At 38.7% G+C, this 23,734-nt stretch overlaps 1 protein-coding gene across 1 annotated transcript in view; it reads right to left on the bottom strand.

Annotated features, from left to right (window-relative positions):
* The window catches only part of rras2 (RAS related 2), a 31,356-nt gene that overhangs the window by 3,214 nt on the left and 4,408 nt on the right, over window positions 1-23,734 (bottom strand). Inside the window, exons 2-5 of the mRNA XM_041980575.1 lie at window positions 3,142-3,229; window positions 2,844-2,946; window positions 1,077-1,185; window positions 145-263 (exon numbers count right to left, since the gene is read on the bottom strand). Coding sequence (XP_041836509.1) covers window positions 145-263; window positions 1,077-1,185; window positions 2,844-2,946; window positions 3,142-3,229 — 419 coding nt within the window. The remainder of the gene's footprint in view (window positions 1-144; window positions 264-1,076; window positions 1,186-2,843; window positions 2,947-3,141; window positions 3,230-23,734) is intronic.

The raw sequence follows: 23,734 nt of genomic DNA, 5'->3' as shown, positions 1-23,734 counted from the left end.
ACAAAAACAGCTAAAAAGTCCTCATGTGTGTACCAGGCCTTAATCTTATGAGCAGATTTGTCCCAATAATCCGCTCCGAAACGGATCGTAGCCGACAATCGGAAATACTGAACATGTTCAATGCTGTCTTTAAAGAGCACTTACCTGATTACTCTAACCAGCTCGTGGAAAGCCTGGTCTACGTTCATTCGGATTTTGGCTGAAGCCTCCATATATGTGACCTTTAATTGTCTGGCCAGCTGCTGGCCCTCTTCATGAGTTACCTGAAACAATAGGAAGAAAAGAATAACAAAGGTCAACTGGGGTTAAGCACAAGTAAAATCATTGTCTGTAGCTTCAAGAAACGAACAATGTATAAATAAAACAGAATCATTTTAAAAGTTGTATTATTTTGGGTTTTAATGTAATTTTTGCAGTCACATTGTTAACTTGACTTGTGTGTCATATTGAATGTTAAACATAAAAATTTAAGGTTTGTCTGCATTTTTCTGAACCTTGTAAATGACATAAGTGAGCTTTTTTTAAAAACGTTTTAATTATTTAGAGCACTGTAGGAGCTGTGCATATTATTTGGTACAGAAAATGCAAAAATTAAACACATCCAAAGCTTTTTTTATGCAAGGTAACAAAGGATAAGAAACACTGGAAGCTTAAGTAATTGCCTTGTTTATTGTTTGCCATGTGCACTTTCATTATGTTTAATCTTGATCAGTGTGATGCCAGCAGCTTCTACATAAAAAGTGCAAGTCTGCAAGACTTAGCTTCACCACTAGGGGGTGCTGTGGGTTCACTGAAAGAAACAGAGAGTGACTGCATACCAACAGCCAGAAAATTCATCGTTTCATCACACTCCCCTCTTAATCAGTCCTCTTCTCTCAACACCACTGTGTCTCCTGCCTTCTTTTAGTCTTTCATTCACATCCTGTTGTATCTGAGCTGCTAGCTGCAGCACTTCTACTTCACAGAATGCAAATGAAAATCCCTAAAGACCGGTTGATATTATCTCCTTAAGTGATAAAGTTATGTGAATGTTTGTTAGTCAGTGGTTTTAGATTTCTGTAATTTGTGGGACTTACTTGTCTCTGTAGTTCCAGATCTGCTTTGTTTCCTACGAGGATCATTGGGAATTCATCTCTGTCTTTGACTCGGAGAATCTGTCTTTGGAATTTGTAGATTTCTTCAAAGCTGTAAATCACATTACATGGTGTTATGTAGTTTCTTCTCATAGATTGCTTTCTAATGTGTGGATGCATGCATTTATCTTCAAACACTGCAGCTAAACCACCACTATGCACACAAACAGAAGTCAGGGGTCATCACCACAGTGGCTGATCCATGGGAATGAACATGTCAGCAGCAAAGAGGAAGAACTCTGCCACACTATTACAGCGACATAAAATGTGTTTATTTAAGCCTCTGCTCTGTGCACTGACCCTGACTGCTGTCCCACTATAATACAGATGGCACGTTTTCAACCAAATAGCAAATAAAAATGTCAGTCTGGGGGGGCAGAGAGGCAGAAAGCAACCACAAACCCAGGACGGCATTCCAGCCGTGGTGAGCACATAGTAAATCTGGAAAGACTTGACTAATATAAATGGAGGAAGGAAAGGCTGTTTACAACGTAAACATTGGGAGGGGATACTGGGTGGGGACAAGGGAATGCAGCTTTTGCACTGATGGGAATGGACACGACGACAGAGGATGGGCAGCAAAAAGGAGGCTACAAAAGGAACAGCACACAGTTTAAGATAAGTAAATGTTCAGAAGGTGACTTAACCTAATATATATATATATATATATATATATATATATATATATATATATATATATATATATATATATGTATGTATATTTTATTAATTTAAAAAAAAGTTCATTAAAAGCTTATAAACCCAATTTATTCTAGTTTTGGCAGTAATCATGTAATTAAATCACATTTTCATGCCTCAACCAGGCATGCAACTTCTGTGGTTACCTACATAAGCATAAGGGATTCACCAAGTAACAGTCGACATGTGATTAATTTAGTAGATGCAGCCTCACTGTTTACTGCTCACGCTTTTTGCTTCGTTTATGTTACCTCCGCTTACATGCTAGTGGCACAAACAAACAAATCAGTCACACATCTGTTGCATTTGCAGAAAAGAAAAAGGTATTTTTTTCTTATTAAATCCCCTTGCTGTTACCATGACTACCACAGGTATCACCAAATCAGCCAGGAATGAAAATGACTATTTCAAAGTGTCACATTTCCGTATTTTGGGTGACTTGAATTTAAATCAGTTTAGAGTAAAATTGTGTGAGTTTAAACTTGTTTTTTGCTTCACTGCATGAGTCTGACTCACTACTAAGTGGAGTTTAAGAGGTTAAAAGGATTGTTTGGTTCTGACGGTGTTGTCAGTATATACACACATATATGTTGTTAGTACAAACATGCTTAAATCAAAAAGTCCATGTTCTGAAGGGTTCAGAAGCAAGAACATTTACCCCTCATGTACTTGCCCATGCATGCCATTGTTTAAACAGAACATAGGCTTTAAATAGAAAGCTAAGGTAAGTGAATAGGTGGATTAAATAGAGCAGGATAAGGGAGGAAGTGTTGAGAACAAAAGAAAAATGACAACAAGAACAACAGCGAGGTCCGGAAGCGCAGGCGGCAACAAGTGAGCGTGTCAATGCAAGATTTATGGTTTTAGTAGAGTCAGATGCTGAGGAGGAGGAGGAGGAGGAGGAGGAGGAAAACAGAGTGTGCAGTTGTGAAGAGTAAACAGAGGTGTGCAAAGAGAGAAAGAGACATACAAATGAGTGTGTGTTTGCACATGATGAAAACTGTCACTTACCTCCCTCTGTCAGTGACAGAGAAGACGAGCAGGAAGCCCTCCCCTGTCCTCATGTATTGTTCTCTCATGGCTCCAAACTCTTCCTGTCCAGCCGTGTCGAGAACTGCACAGCACGAACACGTGCACGGGCACAAACAAACACACACACACCAAATAACTTGCAGCAAAAACACATTTTTTTAATCAGCTCTCCAGGACCAAAATAATGCAGTGTGTGTGTGTGTATATATATATATATATATATATATATGTGTGTGTGTTGACTTTGGTTGTGTTTTGTTTTGCAAAGTGCACTTACTATCAAGCCTGGCCGCCCTTTCGTCAATCACACACTGCTTGGTGTAGGAGTCTTCGATTGTGGGGTCATAGTCAGTGACAAAGTATGACTGTAAGAGAGACAGTAAATATTTTAAGTTAATACATTAATGTATTTTTTTATAAAACACACAGACTGTGACCATGTTTGAGGTACAAAATAATCTGATTAGAAAAAAGTGTCATAATCACTTTCAGCATATATAGTCTGTTTACCATATGATGCACTCAAACATACTTTACAGTTCTATACTGACAGGAAGTTAACCAACAGAGTAACACTGCAGTAACACTGCACACACACACACACACACACACACACACACACACACACACACACACACACACACACACACACACAAAAGCTTCTTTTTTTCTGAGGTGCTTCTGTGACACTTGAGCTATTTTGCCACCACATACTAGACACTGTATTCAGCTGTGAGCAGCTTTTTGTGCATCACAAAACCATTTGCAAATCTTAGCTTTTAGATGTTTTTTTTTTTTTTACTTTATTTAGTCATTTTAACAAATGCAACTATGTTCTCTGTGTGAATGTCAGCTTTGAAATGTCTAGATATGAGAATAAACAGCCTCTTTGTTCACATGTTTTGGGTCAAAACAGCACAGACGGCCTTACTGACCTCTACCTTTACTGGCACTCTGCAGACAGGAGGTAAACACACTGTCTGCAGACACCTGCACAAAAAATGTGAAGTAAATATTGCCCCCCGCCCCCCCACAATAACCACTGCTCGGCTTTCCAGAGCGAGTTGGTTTTCTAACTAACAGCACATTTACAAGATGTTTCCTAAGTTACAGGCACACAGGATTTACTCCTGAAGGCTTTAATTCTTCAATTCTGGGGCCAGTATCTGGTCTCTCGGTAACTTAAACTGGAAAGGTGGGGCTGGGGGAGTTGGGAGGAGGAGGAGTCATGCATTTTTTACATTTTCCCATGTTTTGTTGTTCTTGCTTCCATCAGGGACTTGTTAAGTGGTGACAGCTGAGGGGAGTGCTCGGGGAATGTCTAACCAACACCCAAAGACACAGAGCAATCACAGGAACATAAAATCCAGACGAATTTCCCAGTCGTTCTAACGACGAGCCAAATTAAACTTTTACAGTTACAGTCAAGTTGTTGGTGCATGAACACTGGTTGTTATTTTAAAAGACAGACAACACACTGCCTGTTTGTTGTTATTTATACATGAAAAGACAAGAAAGAGCTTGCACTGTGTTTAAAAAACATTAGGTCTTTCAGTGAAATATAGACAGGTGAAGGAAAATGAGCAGCTGTAGTACTAAATTGGCAAAGATATGCCCTCAGTTGACACTGTTTTAAGTGACAAACTATAGAGAAAGCCAAGAAAACATTTTTCCTTATAGAAAGGCTGAGAAAAAAGTAAAACGAAACAATCAAATACAAACGCCTGATATCTGACTAAATATTGCAGCCCTATTACCTTTACATAATCGTCTTTATGTTTGTGTTGATTATCAAATTTCATCAACTCTCAAATACATTGGAGCTTCAAAGTTTATAAACTTTGAATAAATAGACAAAAACATTTTCACATTTAGACAAATTAGTAAATAAAATGTTTGTTTCTTATTTATTTACTGAAGAAAATGATCAAATTACATATGTTTGAGTGGAAAACTCAGCAAAAATTTTAGATATTTTAGCTTTCTGTTGATCAGCTTGGATAAATTCAACGCAGAACAGCTTCAGGTATAAAGATGTTTATATTTCTAATTTGTCGTCTTCAACTTTTATGCAACTGTTATTCTGTTTTCCCACCTGCAGCTCTTTATTGCAGGAGATAAAAGGAATCACTCCATCACACTCTCCTGTTGTCTCTGCAGCATGTTAGCATGCCTGCATGTGTCACATCCACTCACCATCGTTCAATAATTCATCAGCATTACGGTGGATCCTTGAGCGTGCTTCGATGCACTGCCAGCCGACGAGAAAGAGACAGAAAGAGAGGAGGGGGAAAATATCTTCTTGTCTCTCCCATCACCCCCCACCACCACTGTAGCTTCAGCACGTGACCTCGGCCTTTTCTTTCAGCTTCTCATTCCTACTCTGTCAAAGCTGGTCATCCGCATTGAGCACCGCACTCGTCTGGCTATTCCTCCCCACCCTGCATGTGCATGGGTTAGCGTAGCTGCTGGGCCCTGCTTTGGCCAAGCTCATTGTCCCTTCCCCGTGATAGATGAGGCTGTTCTGCAGTGCCAGCACTAACAGGGCTGTAGTCCAGCCTGGCTGGCTATCAGCTGGGCGGCGATGGGCTTGGTGAGGGGAGTGCAACATGACTCAGGAGGGCTACCAGTAACTGCATGATATAAGCCAGCAGGAGTCACGTCCAGAAATTTGAGCTACAAATTCTTTTATTGGGTCATGACTACATGTACTCCCTAAACCAAACTAAACAGCTGTAGTTGTGGGTCAAAGCTGGAAAATGTCAGATACCAAAGCCCTAAAAATGAAGAAACATTGCTTAGTCCGATATTTCTTTTTAAAAACATGTTCTTTGTTGAGCTGTTTATAGATTCAGTTAGGCCATGTTTGAGTTTGACTGTAGCACATACCACAAAAGGGCTGAGGAATTACTTGTTTACGTGTCAGTACATATTGTTTTAGCAGTGATTTATTTCATCATCAATAATAATTTAAAGAAATATTTTGAAATTGCTACTGAAATTGATGTAATTTATATTTAACTGATTTATATTTATTTTATGAATTATAGTACGAACAAAAGAACTCCAGAAAACAATGAGGGAACAGCAAGTAGAGTCAAGCTGCCTTACACTTCAGATGTTGGTGGTAAGGCGGGTCGGGTCTCACTCGGCCCCGGTCAGCTCTGCAGGAAGGAAACTCCACCTCTGCAGGCAGGCAGCTGGTCCAGCCGAGCCCTCGAGTGGTGGTGATGTCACAGATGACATATTCCCCTACTCCGCCCACCTACCAAAGTCTAGACCTGTCAATCAGTCTTCCCCCTATACACCCTGGTGTTTGAGCTACACATCCCAAGCTAACACCAGGAAGACATTAGAGTGCTGTTTGACCTGAAACACACAGAATCGGTTTTAACTGGGTTCCAGCTTTTTCACGTTTTGAACCGTTTCCTATCTAAATGATCGCGAGACAAATCCAGACTGACCCCCAAAAAAGATTCCCCTCAATGATCATTTTTTATACTCGATGTCTCTGTAATTATTTTGCTTGATTACTCTATTAAATGTGTAGTTTATAAAATTTCAGGAAGTAATGAAAAATACAAATCACAGTTTTTTAAAGTAAAATATTATGTCACTTTGACCTCAATAGAGTTTATTGTGTAATGCAAATAAAACAACAAAAAGCAACAAATCTTCACATTTAACAGACTGGAATCAAGTGAGTCAATAGAATAGTCAGAACTTCAGCTGATTGTTACTTACTAATACTATTTTTATAATATTATCCTACCTGCTACAACAAAGTTGCACACTCTCACACAACACACTGGTTGGTCTTAGACATCCTCATGTTTGCATATGTTGTCTGATCTAGTAATTTGTTTTCTACGTCACTTTATTGATCTAGTTTTTTTTTTATTTATTTATTGTAAATTTAAAAAAAAATCATTGCTAAATTTCAGGTGATCAACTAACCTTTTCAGAGTCCCCAAAAATAAACAAAACAAACTAAAAAATTAGTTAATTTCTTACTTTATTATTTCTGTTTTTATTTATGTATTTTAATACATTTATTGTCATTCATTTCTTGCTGTGTGTAAAGTTAAAATTTATAGTTTTTATTTGTCAATCATACACACACAACTATTTAGGTTCTAAAATAAAAAAAAATCTTAATAATCATTTAATAATAATTAAAATAATTATTATTTTAATTTCTGCCATAATCATGTAGCCTTATAAATGTTCAGTATAATGCATGAAAAATAATTAACTAATGCATTTAAAGATAAACTAAACTGAATGAGTCTTGTAGTTGCATAAGTCAGAAAAAAGCATCAAATCAGTGTGTGGGTGCATTTTTCTTTTGGGCAGATTCGGTGATAGCATAAAAATCGAATGTCAAAGCACCTGATTCAAAACGAGTCACAATGTAATGAATCCTTAAAACTTCTGCTTACCAGCTTCAAGGAAAGCAAGAATGAGTGATATGTGTAGGCGTGTAATCAACATCATGCTTGCACTATGCACCCACTTCCTCACCACAAAAACAGCTTCACTAACACTAAATATAGACCCTTTTCCATCTCTGTCAGTTATCCTATATACTTGGGTAAAGCTGCCTCTACAACTGTGAACAAACACCATTATCATCTACAAACCACACAGAAATCCCACGTTCAACAGCAACCAGGATAAAAATGAGATCTTTGAAAGCTGTAAGGTAAATAGACTGCTGCCTGCTGCCCTGTCATAATGGGAAAGACTGCTGAGCTAATAAAAACAGTCCTCAACACAGTTGGGAGTTAATTACCTTCTGCGTACGGCCCAATACCCAAAGAAAATCCACAGACCTTGACATGAAAATCATCACCCGTAGTTATTCTTTAATTAAGGGGAAATGTAGATTGAATAACATTAAAAACGTGTTATTCAGGGGAAAATTCTGTCAGTCTCTGCAGATTTATAAAAAAACTCTCCAAACCCTTAACCCCCCCCCCCACACACACACACACACACACACACACAGACACACATAATGGGTTTTTTGTTTTTGTTGTTACTAGTTTTGTCTGAGGATGCATATCTCACTGATCTCTCAGAGTTGTCAATGACAGCAAGATGCTAAAATACTTTGGATGGATACATCATGAGAAAAAGTAGAGCTTGGTTTCTTGTATTTTGCTCAGTGTGTGTTTTTCTTGAAGATCACACACTTAGCCCAAAAAGTTGCAAAATAGTCAAAAGAATTTTTATTTAATATCCTTTTAAACGTCCTTTTAAGCAAAAGAAATCTTAGATGCAATGGCGAACTGGCAGAGGGCAAATTCTGTTGAGGAAATTGATTCAGCTCATGTCACTAAATGGGCCCTTGTTGTTGGTTCTGCTGACTGGACAATATTACAAAGTGCTACATACTGAGTTAACAGCAGCAAGGAGCTGGACAAGATTGGAAGCCACACTGGGCAGTAGTGGGTGGAAGGTTGCCCTCCAGTTGACAGGTGAAATGTGCCATATGTAAGACAAGTTCAGTGGGCCAGAGCCAAACGCAGCAATTTCAATTAAGGACACAAACTGCTAGCCAGACATACTGGAGCCTGCCAAGTCGCACCGTAAGCTAGGCGGAGACAGACGTGACAGATCTATTTCTGATAGCACATCGCAGCAAGTTCACATAATGAATTATACATTTTTTTTAAATACATTAAAGTGCAAGATGAGATACATTTTTTGACAGCAAAGTATTGTGATCTAAGAAAAAATAAATTTGGGTGCATCTGTGTATCACTTCCTGTTCCTTGAATCTGTGCAAGTCCAACTTTTGTTGCACCTCTGGGGCTGGACCATGAGCAGCTGTCTGTAATCAAACAACCACCATCAGGGTTTAATGTTAAACAGATGGAAGGGAGGACCGGTTCCTCTGCATCTTTACACTCCCCGTCCCTCACAAAGTTTCACAAAAGCAATGCAGAAGTCTGAGCAAGGAGCAATTGTGTCGGCGAGTACCTAGAAGTACTCGAAGTGAGAAATTGGGGGAAAAATAAGGCAGAATGAGAGGTCTGAGGGGGAGGAAGACGGTAGGCTCTATGGAGAGGGAGAGCAAGAGAAAAAGAGGGGGAGGGAAAGGCATTAACTTCCTGTGGAAACACCCACTTTTCCCATGAGCTCATACAAACCAGAAAGGTCACTTATTGAATACCTAATACACATGGAGAGAAAGAAAGCACACAATGCGTCCAGTGCCTTGAAGGGCCACTGGGGAGCATTTTACTATAGTTGGAAAATATTTAAGACAAAACACATTGCTGCTGAGAAATGCACAAAAAAATAAAAAAATAATCACAAAAAGTTGCTGTGAAGCTGAATGATACATCCACGATACGAAGACTTGCACTGATGGTTTACAATCAGAATCAAGCTTTAAACTTCATGCCAAATTAAATGAACCCACGCACGTCACTCCCTCAAGCTCGTTCCTTCCTAATGCACAGCAGATCAATAGTCTTTTCCTTTAATCATTGCCTTGTCCTTAAAATGCCAGTAGACCAAACAAACTCACATCTATCCAGAATCAATTAACTTACTGGGAATTGAGATCCTGCCAGTTTAAAGTTGAGATATTGTATAATTTTTTATGTGATCAAGGGGCATAATGGGTAACGCCATAAGGTCAGGGCTGTAAAAAATAATTATTTCATCTCGTCTTGCACATCAATAGAGAACAAGCTTGTTATCTTTAAATTTATGTACAACTGACAGACCACATCCATAAAGGCAAGGGTGGCAAAAAAGAAGGGGATCATTTCTCACACACTTTTATCTTATTCACGTTTCTTTTTTTAAACTGCATTAGCCGTTGTTAGAGGGACCTCGATATTCTGACGAAGTTCAGTAGCGCGGCTTTAATATTTCTGTAAATTCTGGTAGTTAATTTTTTTTTTTTTTATTAAATTGCATCCAGCTGCATGGAAATGGCTCATTATTTACTTTTTCTTTACATGTGGTAGAGCTGACCATATGAATTGTGGAAAAATATTTCTTCACATCCACCTATCGACTTAAAATACAATTTTTGCACTATCCATCCAGGATGAACGTGTCCATTCATGCATGGAGGAATGGATGGATGAATGCATGGATGGATGGATGGATGGATGGATGAATTATTTAGTTCTTAACAATTATCTGTATCTACAATGCTTTAATAACAGAACATGTAAAGAGAAAACATCCCAAAATTTTCAACAATTACAACAAAAAAAAATGTAATATGTAATGTTCCCACATCGTTTTGCACCATTTCGTAGAGCTGACTAACAAAGAGTTAGAGCTTACTTACTTTCAATAACATTGTCCTCTGCTGTGGCTGTTATTCTTGATCAGGGTTAAGATAATTAGTAGATTACTACGCTTTTGGTTTTATTGTAGCCTAAACATGAAAAGGGACAATTAACCCATTAACTGCAGTTGTCTGTGACAGATAATCATCTTCTAAAATTTCCCATTCAGCTCCACAGAGGCCAAAATGATGAACATAGCACATAGAATAAGAATAACCAAATATCCTTATTGTATGTTGGAAAATATTTGTATTTACAGGGCAAAAGAGACAGAATGTTAACATTTTTTTGTTGGAGTCTTCAGATATAAACATTGATACTAACTTAACTTAGTAATTTCCCTGAAAATTTGGCTTTATATACATGAATCCTTTCAATCTTCAGTGCCGATATGGTTATAATATTGCATCATGATGAAACAAGTGAAATACACAAGCTGTGGTTAGCGCTCAGAGCTGTAGCGTTGGGGATTGCACTCATGCAGAGAATAAAGCATTGGATAAATGTCCCGCCAAGTAGACCAACTCTTGGCACAGTCACCCCCTGCCCTCCTCTAAACCTCTGTGGCATTAAGACTTCAATCACATGGCTAAATATCAATGTGTGCTGGACTCTGGACACTTTTGAACCCGCTCAAAGGCGCATAATCAAAGGGGTGCCATTTAAAAGCCCCTTTTTCCACTAGATCACTGGGCTCAAAGCTGCCCGTTTGCTCTGAACCAGTCACACTTCTATTTTTTTTTTCTGTCTCCATTTCATAAGCACATTTTGTTAAGTGGAGATTTGAGTAAATACTTCTCTCACAATCTCACAAACTGATCAAACAGAAAATAACAAAAAGCCTTCTAGCTGATCATGTGACATCATCAATGATCCTATTCCCTGCACAGAGCCTCAACACTGTTGAGCTATGGATGCAGTTTCCTTAACTTCCCTTTGTTGTCTTCCTGGAAGATGTAGAAAATATATGCTTATTTGGAAAAGAAATCCCCCTGACTGCATTTCACTGTGGTGAAATATCAATTACTTTTTTGTGGAAACCCTAGTCCCACGTGGTGCTGCTTTAAAAATCAGCAAATCAAGCAGAATCAATGTTATTATATGAGAATAAAGAGGATAATGTATGGTAAAATGTGAGTTTAGGCATCAGCAAAGTACAAAATGGGGCAAACAGTGGACCAAAAAAACTCAACACTACGCTGACACTTAAATAAAGCCTAGATGTATCAGACCGCACTGTGTTAGCTTGTGTTTTTCGTTCAGTCAGGGCTTTATTCAGTTCTTCTTCCTCTGCTTGTCTTGGTGCAGACGTTGCACTGCACATGCTGTCACTGACAAAGCAGCACTGTGATGACGATTTACTGAGAGGACACCAACTACTGCGGTGGATGTGTAGACAGAGAAACTACTGTGTGACTTTAAAGAGGAAAAAAAAACTATACAAAGTCATTCAGACAAGTGTGGCTCACAGTCTCTTGTTTTCAGGAAAACCTTATGACTGACCACATAATGGGATGCCGATCAGCCCTGATAAGAAAGAAAAGTCACTGAAAACAGAGTTGTTTGCCAATTAAGAGATAAATCATTTATCACAACATACAAAATATAAAAAAACAACCTTAACTTGATATTTAAAACCACAGCAAATATTTTTCTCCTGTCACTCATAACATGATCAACATATTCCATTGATACACCTCTTGAAAGATTTAATGGTTCTGCAGGTACAGAGATGAATTAATCTTCTCCCTCTACAACCACCGAGTGTGTGTTCCTGCACTTATGTTCTCTGCTGCAGACCATAATTCTTAGCATGGCGTGATATGTCAAAGGAAATGGGGCCACTCACTGGCATCATGTCAGGCACAGCAGCATTACAGTTGTGTGCTTTTAAAACCAGCAGTCCCACAACACAGGGAGCAAATTTTATTACTACAGCAGGCAATTCCTCCTGAACAAGTCCTAATGGACACCATCCTCACTCCTTCCAGGCCTGTCTGGTCACCATCACCAATATGTCATAATCAACACATTGTCTCACAGTAACAGTATTGGTAATATCCAAGGAGAGAATTTTTAAATAAAAAGTTCAAAATAATCCAAAAGCAGTTCTCTTGCTTGTTAACAAAGCACGTTGTCTTCCATCTACAGACGCCTGGCCTGGAATATGTTTTGGTTAGACATACCAAACACAGTTTTTAGGCAGCTGTTGACTCAGTGTGCACTGGCGTGCGCCAATGTGCAGTTCTACTTTTGGTCGACCAACAGCAACTGTTGCTGTGGACGGAGCCGCATGCAGTTGCTGTTGGATCATTGCAACAGTCACACGACAGCTGTGTCACTGACTCAACCAAAAAAAAAAAGAAAATCCCTGAGTGTATCTACACATGTACCTGCTGCTCACTGAATGGATCCTCCGACAGTGATCTGGTTTCTTCACAGTGGGGGAAAGAACAGGAAGCTTGCTTGTTGTTGACCGTTATCAAGCTCAAATGTGGACAGTAGTATGGCTGCACTGTCACCTGTTGAGAAGGGGTTGTCTCATTCCAAGACTCACCTCCCCTCCTGATGGACAGCAGGTGCCCCACAGGCTTCTGGACGCTGGCTGCACGAGACGTGCCAAATGTCCACCAGCTGCCTGGCAGGCAGCCCAGGGCTCTGTATCAGCAGCAAGCAGGCATAGAAACAAGAACTCTTTCAAAATTATCTATCAGTTCAACTGTATTCAGAGTGCCTCCCCTACATGTGGCAAATTACTACTTTAAGAACAATGTAGTATATTTGAAATGTTCACACCTGTGAAGATGGTGGGAGTCGGGTGCTAAATTAAGCAGCCAGCATGTGACTTTCCCATAACCAGAGTTGTTGTTGTATGACTGAGATGTGAGACCTGATACTGTGACTAGTTATTCTGAAACAGCCGTATGTGTGAAGACGGAACAATGGCCAAAGACAACACACAGGAACCCACTGTCCTCTCTGTTTGTCTAACTGTGTGAGGTGCAGTGACCAGAAAACAAGGAGCAATAGCAAGGGTCTTTTACTGTACCCATAAAGAGGCACTGTCACACATTTTAGGTATATCTATATGTTTGCTGTTTGACACAAAGAATATTTAGTTTTGAAAGAAAAATTAATTGTTAAGGAGAAATAAGATGCACAATAAATGTAGGAAAAAAACTATTATGTATAAATAGATTACAGTTTCTAACACAACTGCAAACATGGAAGAAAAAAGGCATCAGTCAAACTAAAACTGAAGAAAATAAACCGAAAAACATTCAGAGGACAAACTTGACGCGTGGTTTTTGTTGTCAATACAAACTTGTAATGAGTCTGCCTGCAGGTCGTCAGTGGTCCTCGTGTTGTTCATGTAAACATAAATGTATGTGAAGGAAATGCTTTTCAGAAGTAAAAACTTAGCCACAACACAAAGCATCTCGCATCAAGCAGCATTATATGTCAAAGGTCAAACAAGCCCATGGCTGCCTAAATCAGCTGATTTTACAATTACTCTCAATCACTCCCAACTCTACCACAGATGAGGTGAGTGGCTGTTGCTGTTGTGAATGTGTCCACCTACAGCACAGGGTGGCATGCACATGCAGCTTTAACGTTAGAGCAGACTGCAATATATTTTGCAGCCCTAAAGACTTTAACAAACAACACTTGAAACGAGTTGTGTGTGAACTTTTTTTCCAAAATGTTTCAACTGGTACTCACCATTAACCAGAAGTGACAGCTCAGAAAAGGTTCCATTATGATATCCGAGCCGACTTGTGTTGTGAGCTGACTACGGACTGTGTACTACAGGTTGGAAAACAATCCTTACAGGCAGACTGCTGAAGCAGGCCATAAAGAAAAACATCATATCACTTAGTTTAAAAACTGTAGCATCACAACTGAACATCAGCTCCAAAAGATGTCCTCCTACAAATAAATACAAAATGAACAACACAGCATCTATCGTACAGTGAGTTTAAGTAAAATTCTCAATTCTAAGCTGCACTGTGATACTGTGAAAAATGCTGCATCAGTGCAATGAAGGACATGATGAAGCGTTTGCAGCTCACATAAAGTCATAGTTTGCTATTGTTAGCTGCTGGTTATCTGGCCAAGTTACAATTCATAATTAACATTTAACTTCCACAAAATTTAAAAGAAGAAGAGGAAGTTACTTTACGAGGCACCAAAGTTACAATAGCGTTAATGTAATACGCTCGGTGACACGACAGGAAAGCAGAGTCAGCAGTGATTAAAAATGCACAGTGTGCTAAAAAGTGGATGTCCTGGCACATTTCGGGTTTTATTTACCTCCTGGAAATAAAGAAATTTCAGATAAAACCCATGGCCTTAGTAACACATTAAAAATGAGGACCCACAAAAGCAGTTTTAACAGACTGCACATGTAAGATCAGGGAATAACAGAGAACAACGAAGGAACACTCATGAAGCAAGAATTAATGAAGCTCTGTTGACTTTGTCCTTGAACTCAGAGAGAAAGAGAAAGAGAAAGAAAAAGAGAGCGGGAGAGAATCTCCAAATCTGGGTTAACTTTCATAACTGAGGATGCATAGTCTAAGGTGTCTGCAGAGGACCTCAAGTTTCACCAGCTGCTGAGGACATTTGAGTCTAAGCTCCCTTGACAAACTTCCCTTTACACAAACAGCTATATCTGCAGTCTGCAGCCACACTGAAGCCCAGGTAAAGAACTTAGTGGGAAAAAAAACCGCAGAGCAGCAATTACATGGGATTTATTGAAAAGATGTGGCTTTTCTATATTATATATTTTAATATAGAAATCTAATTACTGAAAATACTAAACAATAAGTGGGTTCAGGTTTATCTTTTTTTTTTAATTTAGTAATGGAAAACTAGTTTAAAGCTGTTATAAGGTTATTTATAAAGTCGTAAAAGATTTGGTGCATCGTGATCAGGTTAAACATGGTCTATTTAAATTATTAGTCACGCCTCCAACTTTAAGAACTTAGTTGTGCTGTTTTCCTAAAACAAATATTGCTTCATTTATTCATCTCTTTCGTCCTCCTCCTGCACTAAAGATGTCTAAAAAATGTTTCAAATCTGTGTATTATCAACATGTGTCAGTCTATTATTATTCTGGCTGTTATAGTAGAAATCAGTCATTCATCACCTGATCAGTGAAGCCGAACCTAAGTTTCCTAGAACATTTATAAAGATTAGGCATCATAAATTATTTACTTTTGCACTGAATAAAGCTCCTATTCCAAACATTTAATCAGTTTCTTACTCACTGGTATTTGCTACTAATATTGTTACTCAGTCCCCACTGCGAGGAAGAATCCATTGTAATGGATAATCACAGGCAACTGTAGGAAAACCTAAGCTGAAACTCCACTGCTGGGGAATATCACACCATCACCTGCAGCTTAAAAACTCTACCTCACTGAGTAGAAAAGATGCTTCTGGAAAGACGACAGGAAACTGCCTGATCATCAGCACCGCATACTTCACAGCAGTTTTCCTATCGCACCACACTGTATACCCTTTAGATATAGTCAGTACGAATGCTTGTTTAACAGACCTTGAATCAATTCACGTCATTATTGTTGCATTCAAAGCTACAAATGAGTCAGTGTGTGCGTGGATGGCAAATTCTCATCATTGCTGGCATTTCTCTTGACTGGCAGAGGAAACCATATGTTCATTCCTTAATCAGTTCATCTTTCACTGAACCAGGAAATTACTGTGTAAACAATTATCTGATATAATGCAAATTTAGAAAAACTACAATGCAAGTGATGGAGTTATTTGGACAAAACAGAACGGAGAAGTAGTTTAACAAAAAATTTGATTACCAATATACAGAAGAACCATGTTGAATGAGGAAGCACACTTACAAAAAAGGGTACGTACTGCCCATTGTTCAGCCATACGAGTGGAAAAAGTGTGTGAGCCATGGATTTGTTTCAAATTAGGTCATCAGTTAAGGAGCCATGTAGCACAATTAACGATTTGTGTAAAATTATTCTTGGATCTACTCATTTTAGTTATTTTAGGCAACAATGGGTCTTTATTTAACAATAAAATGATTCAGAATCCACGCCTTCAGCATGAGCTTAAAAAAAAACAGAGGAAAACCCAGGTTAGAAATTTATCAATGACAGACAGCATACACAAGCATTTTCTACATTTAAGTTTTGTTTTGCTTTAAGGAAAAAGAAGTAAGGCTTCTCTGTTGCACTGGCTCTCTGTAAACATTTAGTCAGTAAAACTCACAGTGAATATATGAACAAATAACCTTGTGATCACAAGAAAAATGTGGAAGGAATTGTGATCATCACATGACATTTTTGGTCAAATCACCCAACCCATAAGATTACCTTATACCAATAAGGAGTACTCTTCCTTCCTGCAGAGCTATTTTACATCAGCTTTGAGCAAAAGGGATGACCTGTTAGGTCCCTCGAGCTTTTCAAGATGGGCGGGAGTGTCTTTACAGATCCTGAACTCCCTATTGTAGGAACATTCCTGAACATGTGCTGAGAAGCATTATGTCATATTTGAGGAAATCAACTCTGCAACAGGGCTTTGTTCATCCATGTGATATGAGGAAAAAGAAATAATACAAATCGTGATAGCTTGGTGTTGCTGTGTTTATAGCAACCAAAGTGACTGAACATCGTGCAGCTGTCAAAGGAACACTGGTAGAACTTCTGACAATCTTTATTACAGATTAAAGAAAGAGACTATAATTGCTATAAACTACCATGGGTCGAACTCTTCAATAGCCTGACCACAGCGCCGAATAACAAGAGAAACAATTATATGTACACAGATCTTCTGCTATGTAACCAAACCACAGGGCTCCTTGAATTGACATCTGCCTTCTCACAGTAAAATGTACACTTTAAAAATATGCAAGGCTTTGGTTAGATCTAGCTAGCTTTCACTGGAGTCAGACAAGAGCAGGTGCACATAACTGAGTACATTAGCATAGTAACAAACAGAAATATGCACACATAAGGAGGAGGGCTACACCATCCTTTTAGACATAAGTTCATATAAAATTTGGTATCGATGTCTAACATGAGGTTTGTGCATAAGGTTCAAATAAGAAGAAAAAACGGGGAGAAAGATTTTTTTATAATTTTGTGGTCCTGAACTAGTGCCTTTATGACTAACATAATAAGGCACATATGAATAGCAAGGTCTGATTTTGGGCAATTCCGATTTTCTGTTATAATGAAATGCGTACAAAATCATTTTTGAATCATGATTTAGCATTAATCTGTTATACTGTAATATAATATAATATAATATAATATAATATAATATAATATAATATAATATAATATAATATAATCATCTCCACAATTGCACCAGGCTAAAGGGCCCTCTCTGAAAATGCACCAGGTAGTAAAATCAGAGGAAGGAGGTTTAAAAAAGTTACCTTGGTTGTTGATAAATGTAGACCCAGAACAGAGAGATACAAAGCCCATAAGGGGACGCTGAAGAAAATTAATTAAATACTGGTTTCTTGTACACATGAGAAAGTAGCTTGTGTTCACAAGATAATCGTTGTGGCGCGTACGAGAAACATTTTTGATATGGAGTTCAACACCTCCTGGTCCACGTTCTTGTAGAATTACATACTTTATCTTACATGCAATCCATTTTCAGTGCACTTTGTAGACATTTCTTGATACCAATGGATTGGTCAGGTGTTTGTGATTGTTTATGAATGAAAATAACCAGATCAAAGCTGGTGTGTCCCCTGCACTAAAACAGATCAACACAACATCAAAATTAATTTAAAAATGTCGTTGGCAACCATGGCTACAGGAATGTACATAATAAACATCAGCGTGGCATATAAATGAGTCAGAAGCACAGAGTTGTAAGGTCACAAAGTTACATAGTGCTACTTTAATTTTAAAAAAAAAAATGAAATGAATAAAAAAAAAACCTAAAAAAAAAACTGGCCAGTCACTGGCTACAACTGATCAAAGTGAAAAATCTCCATTCTTCTCCATTCTCTACTCAGTTCTGTGTAACCTAATTGGTGCATCCCCAGTTTATAGACGTTGCAGCATTTGTCTTACAGAGACTCTCCTCCAATCAAGCTCATTTGTTGTTGTTCTACTAATTTTTTTTGCCATTTTTCTGAACGGAGATTGATCCAGGGCCATGCAGGGTTGCCACGCTGACTAGTGGCAACAAATATATTTAGGCAGCATGTGGCCAGACGCAGAGGACCTGATGGACGCTTGCTGACTGGCGATGGGATTTACGCATGAGTGGGCATGATAACTGAACTGCCTAGCCTCTAAGAGCACTAAAAGTGGGCCTGACAACGGCCCACTTTTAAGCCATTATAAAAGAAAGAGTATTTTGCTTTATTGTGTTGATATTTACAGTGTTTGCTGTTAAAAAAAAAGGCATGGAGAAGACATATTTACAAGGGAAAAAGATTGTGAAACTGCAAATAGTTACCCCTTACAATTGAAAAAGGCCCACATTTTACTGCTTCCTATATAATATTTACTGTTAACATAGTTGCATGCACCCGTTTTCCATTAAGTGTTAGAAATCTTGTTATGAAAACAGCCAAAAGGCTTATCTACATTTGGCTTCTGCTATGAGAAATCAACAGGTGACCCTCCAGCAGGGCTAAACAAACAATCACCTACTCTCACACACACACAGTGTAAAATATTACTGTCATATTCCTCAATCTGACATTAAAGGAAACAAAACCCCACTAGTCAGGTTATATACGGAATAAAAAAAGAAAAAGCTGAAAACACTTGGTGCAACAACCTGTCTAATGCTGAGAAATACACAGGAAACACCACCACTGCCTGTCTTCACATGCCCATGGATAGATGCCCATGGATGAATGTTTATTCTATTCAACTGCAACTTTTGGTAGTGCTGGCCCAAGCTTACCTCAAAACCAGGAAAATATGTGAGAAATGTGTGAAGTAGGTGTATATGAGAGAGATCACAAATGTGCTTTAGCTGTGAATCCAGCTGAGGTTTCCCAAAAGAAAAAAAAAAAAAAATGAAATCCGCTAATCTGTCTGGACTTGATCAGCAAGGATATTTTGCTCTTGTGCATGAATCTCCGTCGCCAGGGGCTGACACCACACTAATAGCAAAACGTGTGTGAGCATAAAAAACATTCTGCTTCTCAGCCAGCTATGGGATCGCCCCATCACCTCATTATCATGCTGTCATTTGTCAGCAGCTTATTTTGTTACACTGAGTAGTTTGTATATATATAATTTATTCATGAACAATCACAAACATCTGACCAATCCATTGGTATCAGGAAATGTTTACAAATTGCACTGAAAATGGATTGCATGTAAGATAAAGTATTTAATCTATCCATCCATCCATCTATCTATCTGTCTACATTTCTGGTAAAAAAAAAAAAAAAAGACCAAAAACAAAAACACACAGACTTGCACACCACTCTACATGCAGTCCTCACATGGCCAGTGTGAGTCATGTTTTCCCTCACTTTCTCACTCACTGACGTCACATAAAACAACACACTGTGTTCATCAGTTTTGTCAGATGACTCAATGTTATGTCATCCTGATGCTATTTCAACTTGAAACAACTGCTTGGCATTAGGGAGGCCAGCAGCTCCAGGGACCTGCCACTCTGCTATTGCTGACAACATTATCTTTTATCCTCCTTTTATCCAAAAATCCCTGCTTTCGTAGTCCACTTTTTGTGCCTTAGTCTGTTTAGAACCCTCAGAGCTGCATCACAGACAAATTCTTCTAATATGGGAGCAGCTCTCATATATCAAATTTTAAAAGATAGAAGGAGCCGATCATAAAAATACTTTAAATAGCCTGTTTTTAAAGGCCTATTTACTAACCACTGACCCATTTGATGACAGAACATAAAAGGTTATTTAACTATCTTACAAGCAACAAGCAAAAGTACGCAACATGACATATTTCTTGTTAAAAAGTTATTGTTTGAGCAGATACTGTTTGAGGACAGTTCTGTAGGGGCTAGGGCGGACATGATCATGACATTTTAGCTGATGATTTAACTCGCATACAAAATATAGTTGCAATTAATGTTTTAAAGTTGCAATGTGCAACATTTTAGGTGACCTGCCTGCAAGAGTTCAAAACTAAACTTATAAGTACACTGTAGTATGTGCACAAGATAATGAAAATAAAAATATAGTTTTTTTATTGACCATTTAAGGGCACCTTGGCCCACTTCTACAGATAGTATAGTTTGTTTGGAGTTGTGTGAATGCAGATTTAAACTCTGGAGAGGACAAAAGAACTGAACACTGGTCCCCTTGAAAACTGGGGTCTCGCTTCACTAGTGAACCCTGGTACGGTGTGCTGACAGTGTGAAAGCAAATAGATCATCCGATGGACTAAAGAGAGGAAGTAACAGAGTGCATTATAGTGCAACATGCTGGAAAGCTCACTGCCCCTCCTGCTTCTCATACTAGACTGCTTCTTGTGAAAATCTCACTAGACTTGAACACTAAAGTAAACAGAAACCGGGCCTTATGATTTCTGTGATGTGGAAAACAGAATTTAGAGAAAAAATAAAACTTCATAGGGTGCTCCTTAAACTTTGTTTAACCTTGTTTATAGATGAATTTTGAGCCATAGTCATTGCTCAAGGCGAGCAGGATGTGCTTTTAGATCACCTTGAATTGGTGAGTGTTTTTTATGCTAACTGCTAACCGTTAGCCGTGGCCTATCATTCAGCCGACATTAGCCGCTAACTAATGCATTTCTAATGTGGGTAATAATCAAATTTTAATCTCAATTACGATCTGGGTTTTCAACTATCATAAAAATTAAATGATCTGATTTTTTGCTCCTTCTCAGTTTATTCTTGTGCTGTTTTCAGTTGTAAATTAAGCGCGACTGGCATTGCAGCTCTCTGCTGCAGTCTCCTCCCACAGCCGCAACCGCTTTGCTTTTATTCAACTCGAGTTGCAAACACATCTCAAGTTATGGGCTGTACACATGGGAGACGACGTTGCTCCTTCTGCATTCATTCATTTTCTATGGAACTTGTGCGATGAGGCGAAAATCGCTGCCCTCCACCATCCAACCAACAGGCAACATTTGTGCACGTTAAATGTTGCGCTCGTTCACGTAGACATGCACACAAGGGCTTACGACACAACACAAGAAAAGAAAAAAAATGTACAATTTTTGTGAGTCGGGACTAAATAATCCACCAGCTCCCAGAGACACAGAGAGAAAATAAACATTATAAACAAGTGTTTCCAAATCCAGGTCCTCAAGACCCCCTGCCCTGCATGTCTTAGAGTTCCTACTCCAACACACCTGATTCAAATTAATGAACTTCCTCATCAAGTTCTTTGCAGCCTGTTAACAAGCCATATATTAATTCAGGTGTTAAAGTAGGGTTACATCTAAAACATGCAGGGCAGGGGGTCCTGAGGACCTGGATTGGGAAACACTGTTATAAACAAACATAACTTTTTTTTCTCTCCAAAGACCAGTGCTCAGTTAACAACCTGGGATTTAAGAAACTTGCCAACACTTTGGACAAACGGTATCACTTGCCATCTCCTCACCATTTTAGTCGAGTGTCTCTCCCTGCCCTGTATGATGAGTGTGGTGAGGGTGTTGTGAAGGACATTGCTACAGTCCAATGTTTCGCCACCGCTACGGACCTGTGGTCAAGCCGCACCATAGAGCAGAATATGACAGATTTCAACGTGAAAACGAAGTGTCTCAATTTCAATCAAAATAATCATGATTATCATTTTTAACCATAATCGAGTAGCCCTATGTTTTGTTGTCCGTTGGTTTATGAGTCCAAAGAGGACAACTACCTTGACTATGATACTGTGATGAAAGATAATATTTATAGCGTCAATGGTGCAGTGTGACAGTTGTAAATATTTGTTGAGTTCCTATTTTTTATGTGTTTTGTGTACACAATTGAATGTTAATTTACTGGTCCTGTATTCACACAGGCCATTTTTTTTTTTTAAACCCTGATGAACTACCACGTCCTCGATAGTGAGCTGAAGCCCAGAAAGACAAATTCATTCAACAATCCTCGATTTTACCAGTGTGGTAGGAGCTAAACAGCATAGCCCATTCCCCCACTGCACTCATTCAACCCCATCTCACAACTTAGTTGCGTATGTCAAATTGGACTTATAGACTCTTTTTTTCCCAACCAGATACTCTCATTCTCCATTTATTCACCCCCTGGAAAGGGGGGGATGCTGCTGAACTCTGGACAGGGATTTGGGATCAAGTTGCATTTGCATTTATTGTTTTTTGTTTTTCCAAGCATTGTTTTTACATTGTTGCATCATCTGCCAATGGTCATGACCAAATACACTGTAAATATTTTGCACTTTCATTAATAATAATAACAATTATAAGGTACTTGCATAAAGCTTTTGCTGTCTGTGTTTATTATCCTGGTCTGCAACCTCCTGGAGTTAGCTTAGGTCTTCTATCAACACTCATACTACTGCTACCAGCCTACACCAGATGGTCCTAATTGACAAACCCACCACTGCCTCTACATAGATTTTCACCAACAACTACCCCACTCCTACAGGCTTGAAAATGGAGGGTATTCAGTTGGTTGCATGCCACAATATTGCCACTAGATGTCACTCCATCCAACACACTGGACACACTTTGACAGTAAGTTTTATACTATTATTACACTTGTTTTTAACAAGTATATTACTTATTATTAACAAGTATAATAGTGACATAGCATTTTTAAAGTCTTTTAAAAGTATGCACACTTGCTAAAGCAAGCCAATTAAAGCCTTTTCCATTACAGATAGCAGCAGCTTCATCATCAGTGCTCTCTGAGCTACAACATACCAGTATTCTTCCTCCTCCAAGAACATAGGCGTGTCACAACAACAAGAAAAGGGGATTGCCTTAGGGCTGGCGTATCATGGCTAACATGCGTTCTTAGCATTCATTTGGCATGTAGGCCGCTCGCTTTGATGTGAGGTAATGTATCGTATGCGCAAGTTGCAATTTTGACTTGAACATGACAAACATGAACATGACAAATCAGAGGTAAAACACAATGGCAGATAGTTTTGAAGATCGTCTCTTGAACCTTGTTTGCAACTACCGACATCTGTATGATTTTTCCTTCCCGTTGCACAGTGATAAACATTTGTGACTTAACAGTAAGCAAGAAATTTAAAGTGTTTTGGGGGTTGATGCCCTGGAAATACAATGTGACAGGTAGATTGACCTGTTCACTATTTCAAAGTCCAAGTGCTGTGTACTGCCACTAGCTTGACCTCCAATATTGAGCATTTTGGCTGTCATGCTTCCATTGTTTACAGAAAGTCTATACACAGACTTACTTCAAACGATATAACATTTATGTGTTCACTTGCATTCACAGCAAGTATATCCCAGCCCTTAAACTGCCACCTAAAGGCTGTGTGTTTCTGGTAATCACAACTCTGATAATCAGGCTAATTTGCTGCTTTTAACAGGACCACAGGTGTCTGTACCACACAGCAGGAAAGAG

This window comes from Melanotaenia boesemani, chromosome 1, assembly GCF_017639745.1.
Source record: "Melanotaenia boesemani isolate fMelBoe1 chromosome 1, fMelBoe1.pri, whole genome shotgun sequence".
NCBI classification, from domain to species: Eukaryota; Metazoa; Chordata; class Actinopteri; order Atheriniformes; family Melanotaeniidae; genus Melanotaenia; species Melanotaenia boesemani.
This window is presented reverse-complemented; position numbering and strand designations above follow the sequence as displayed.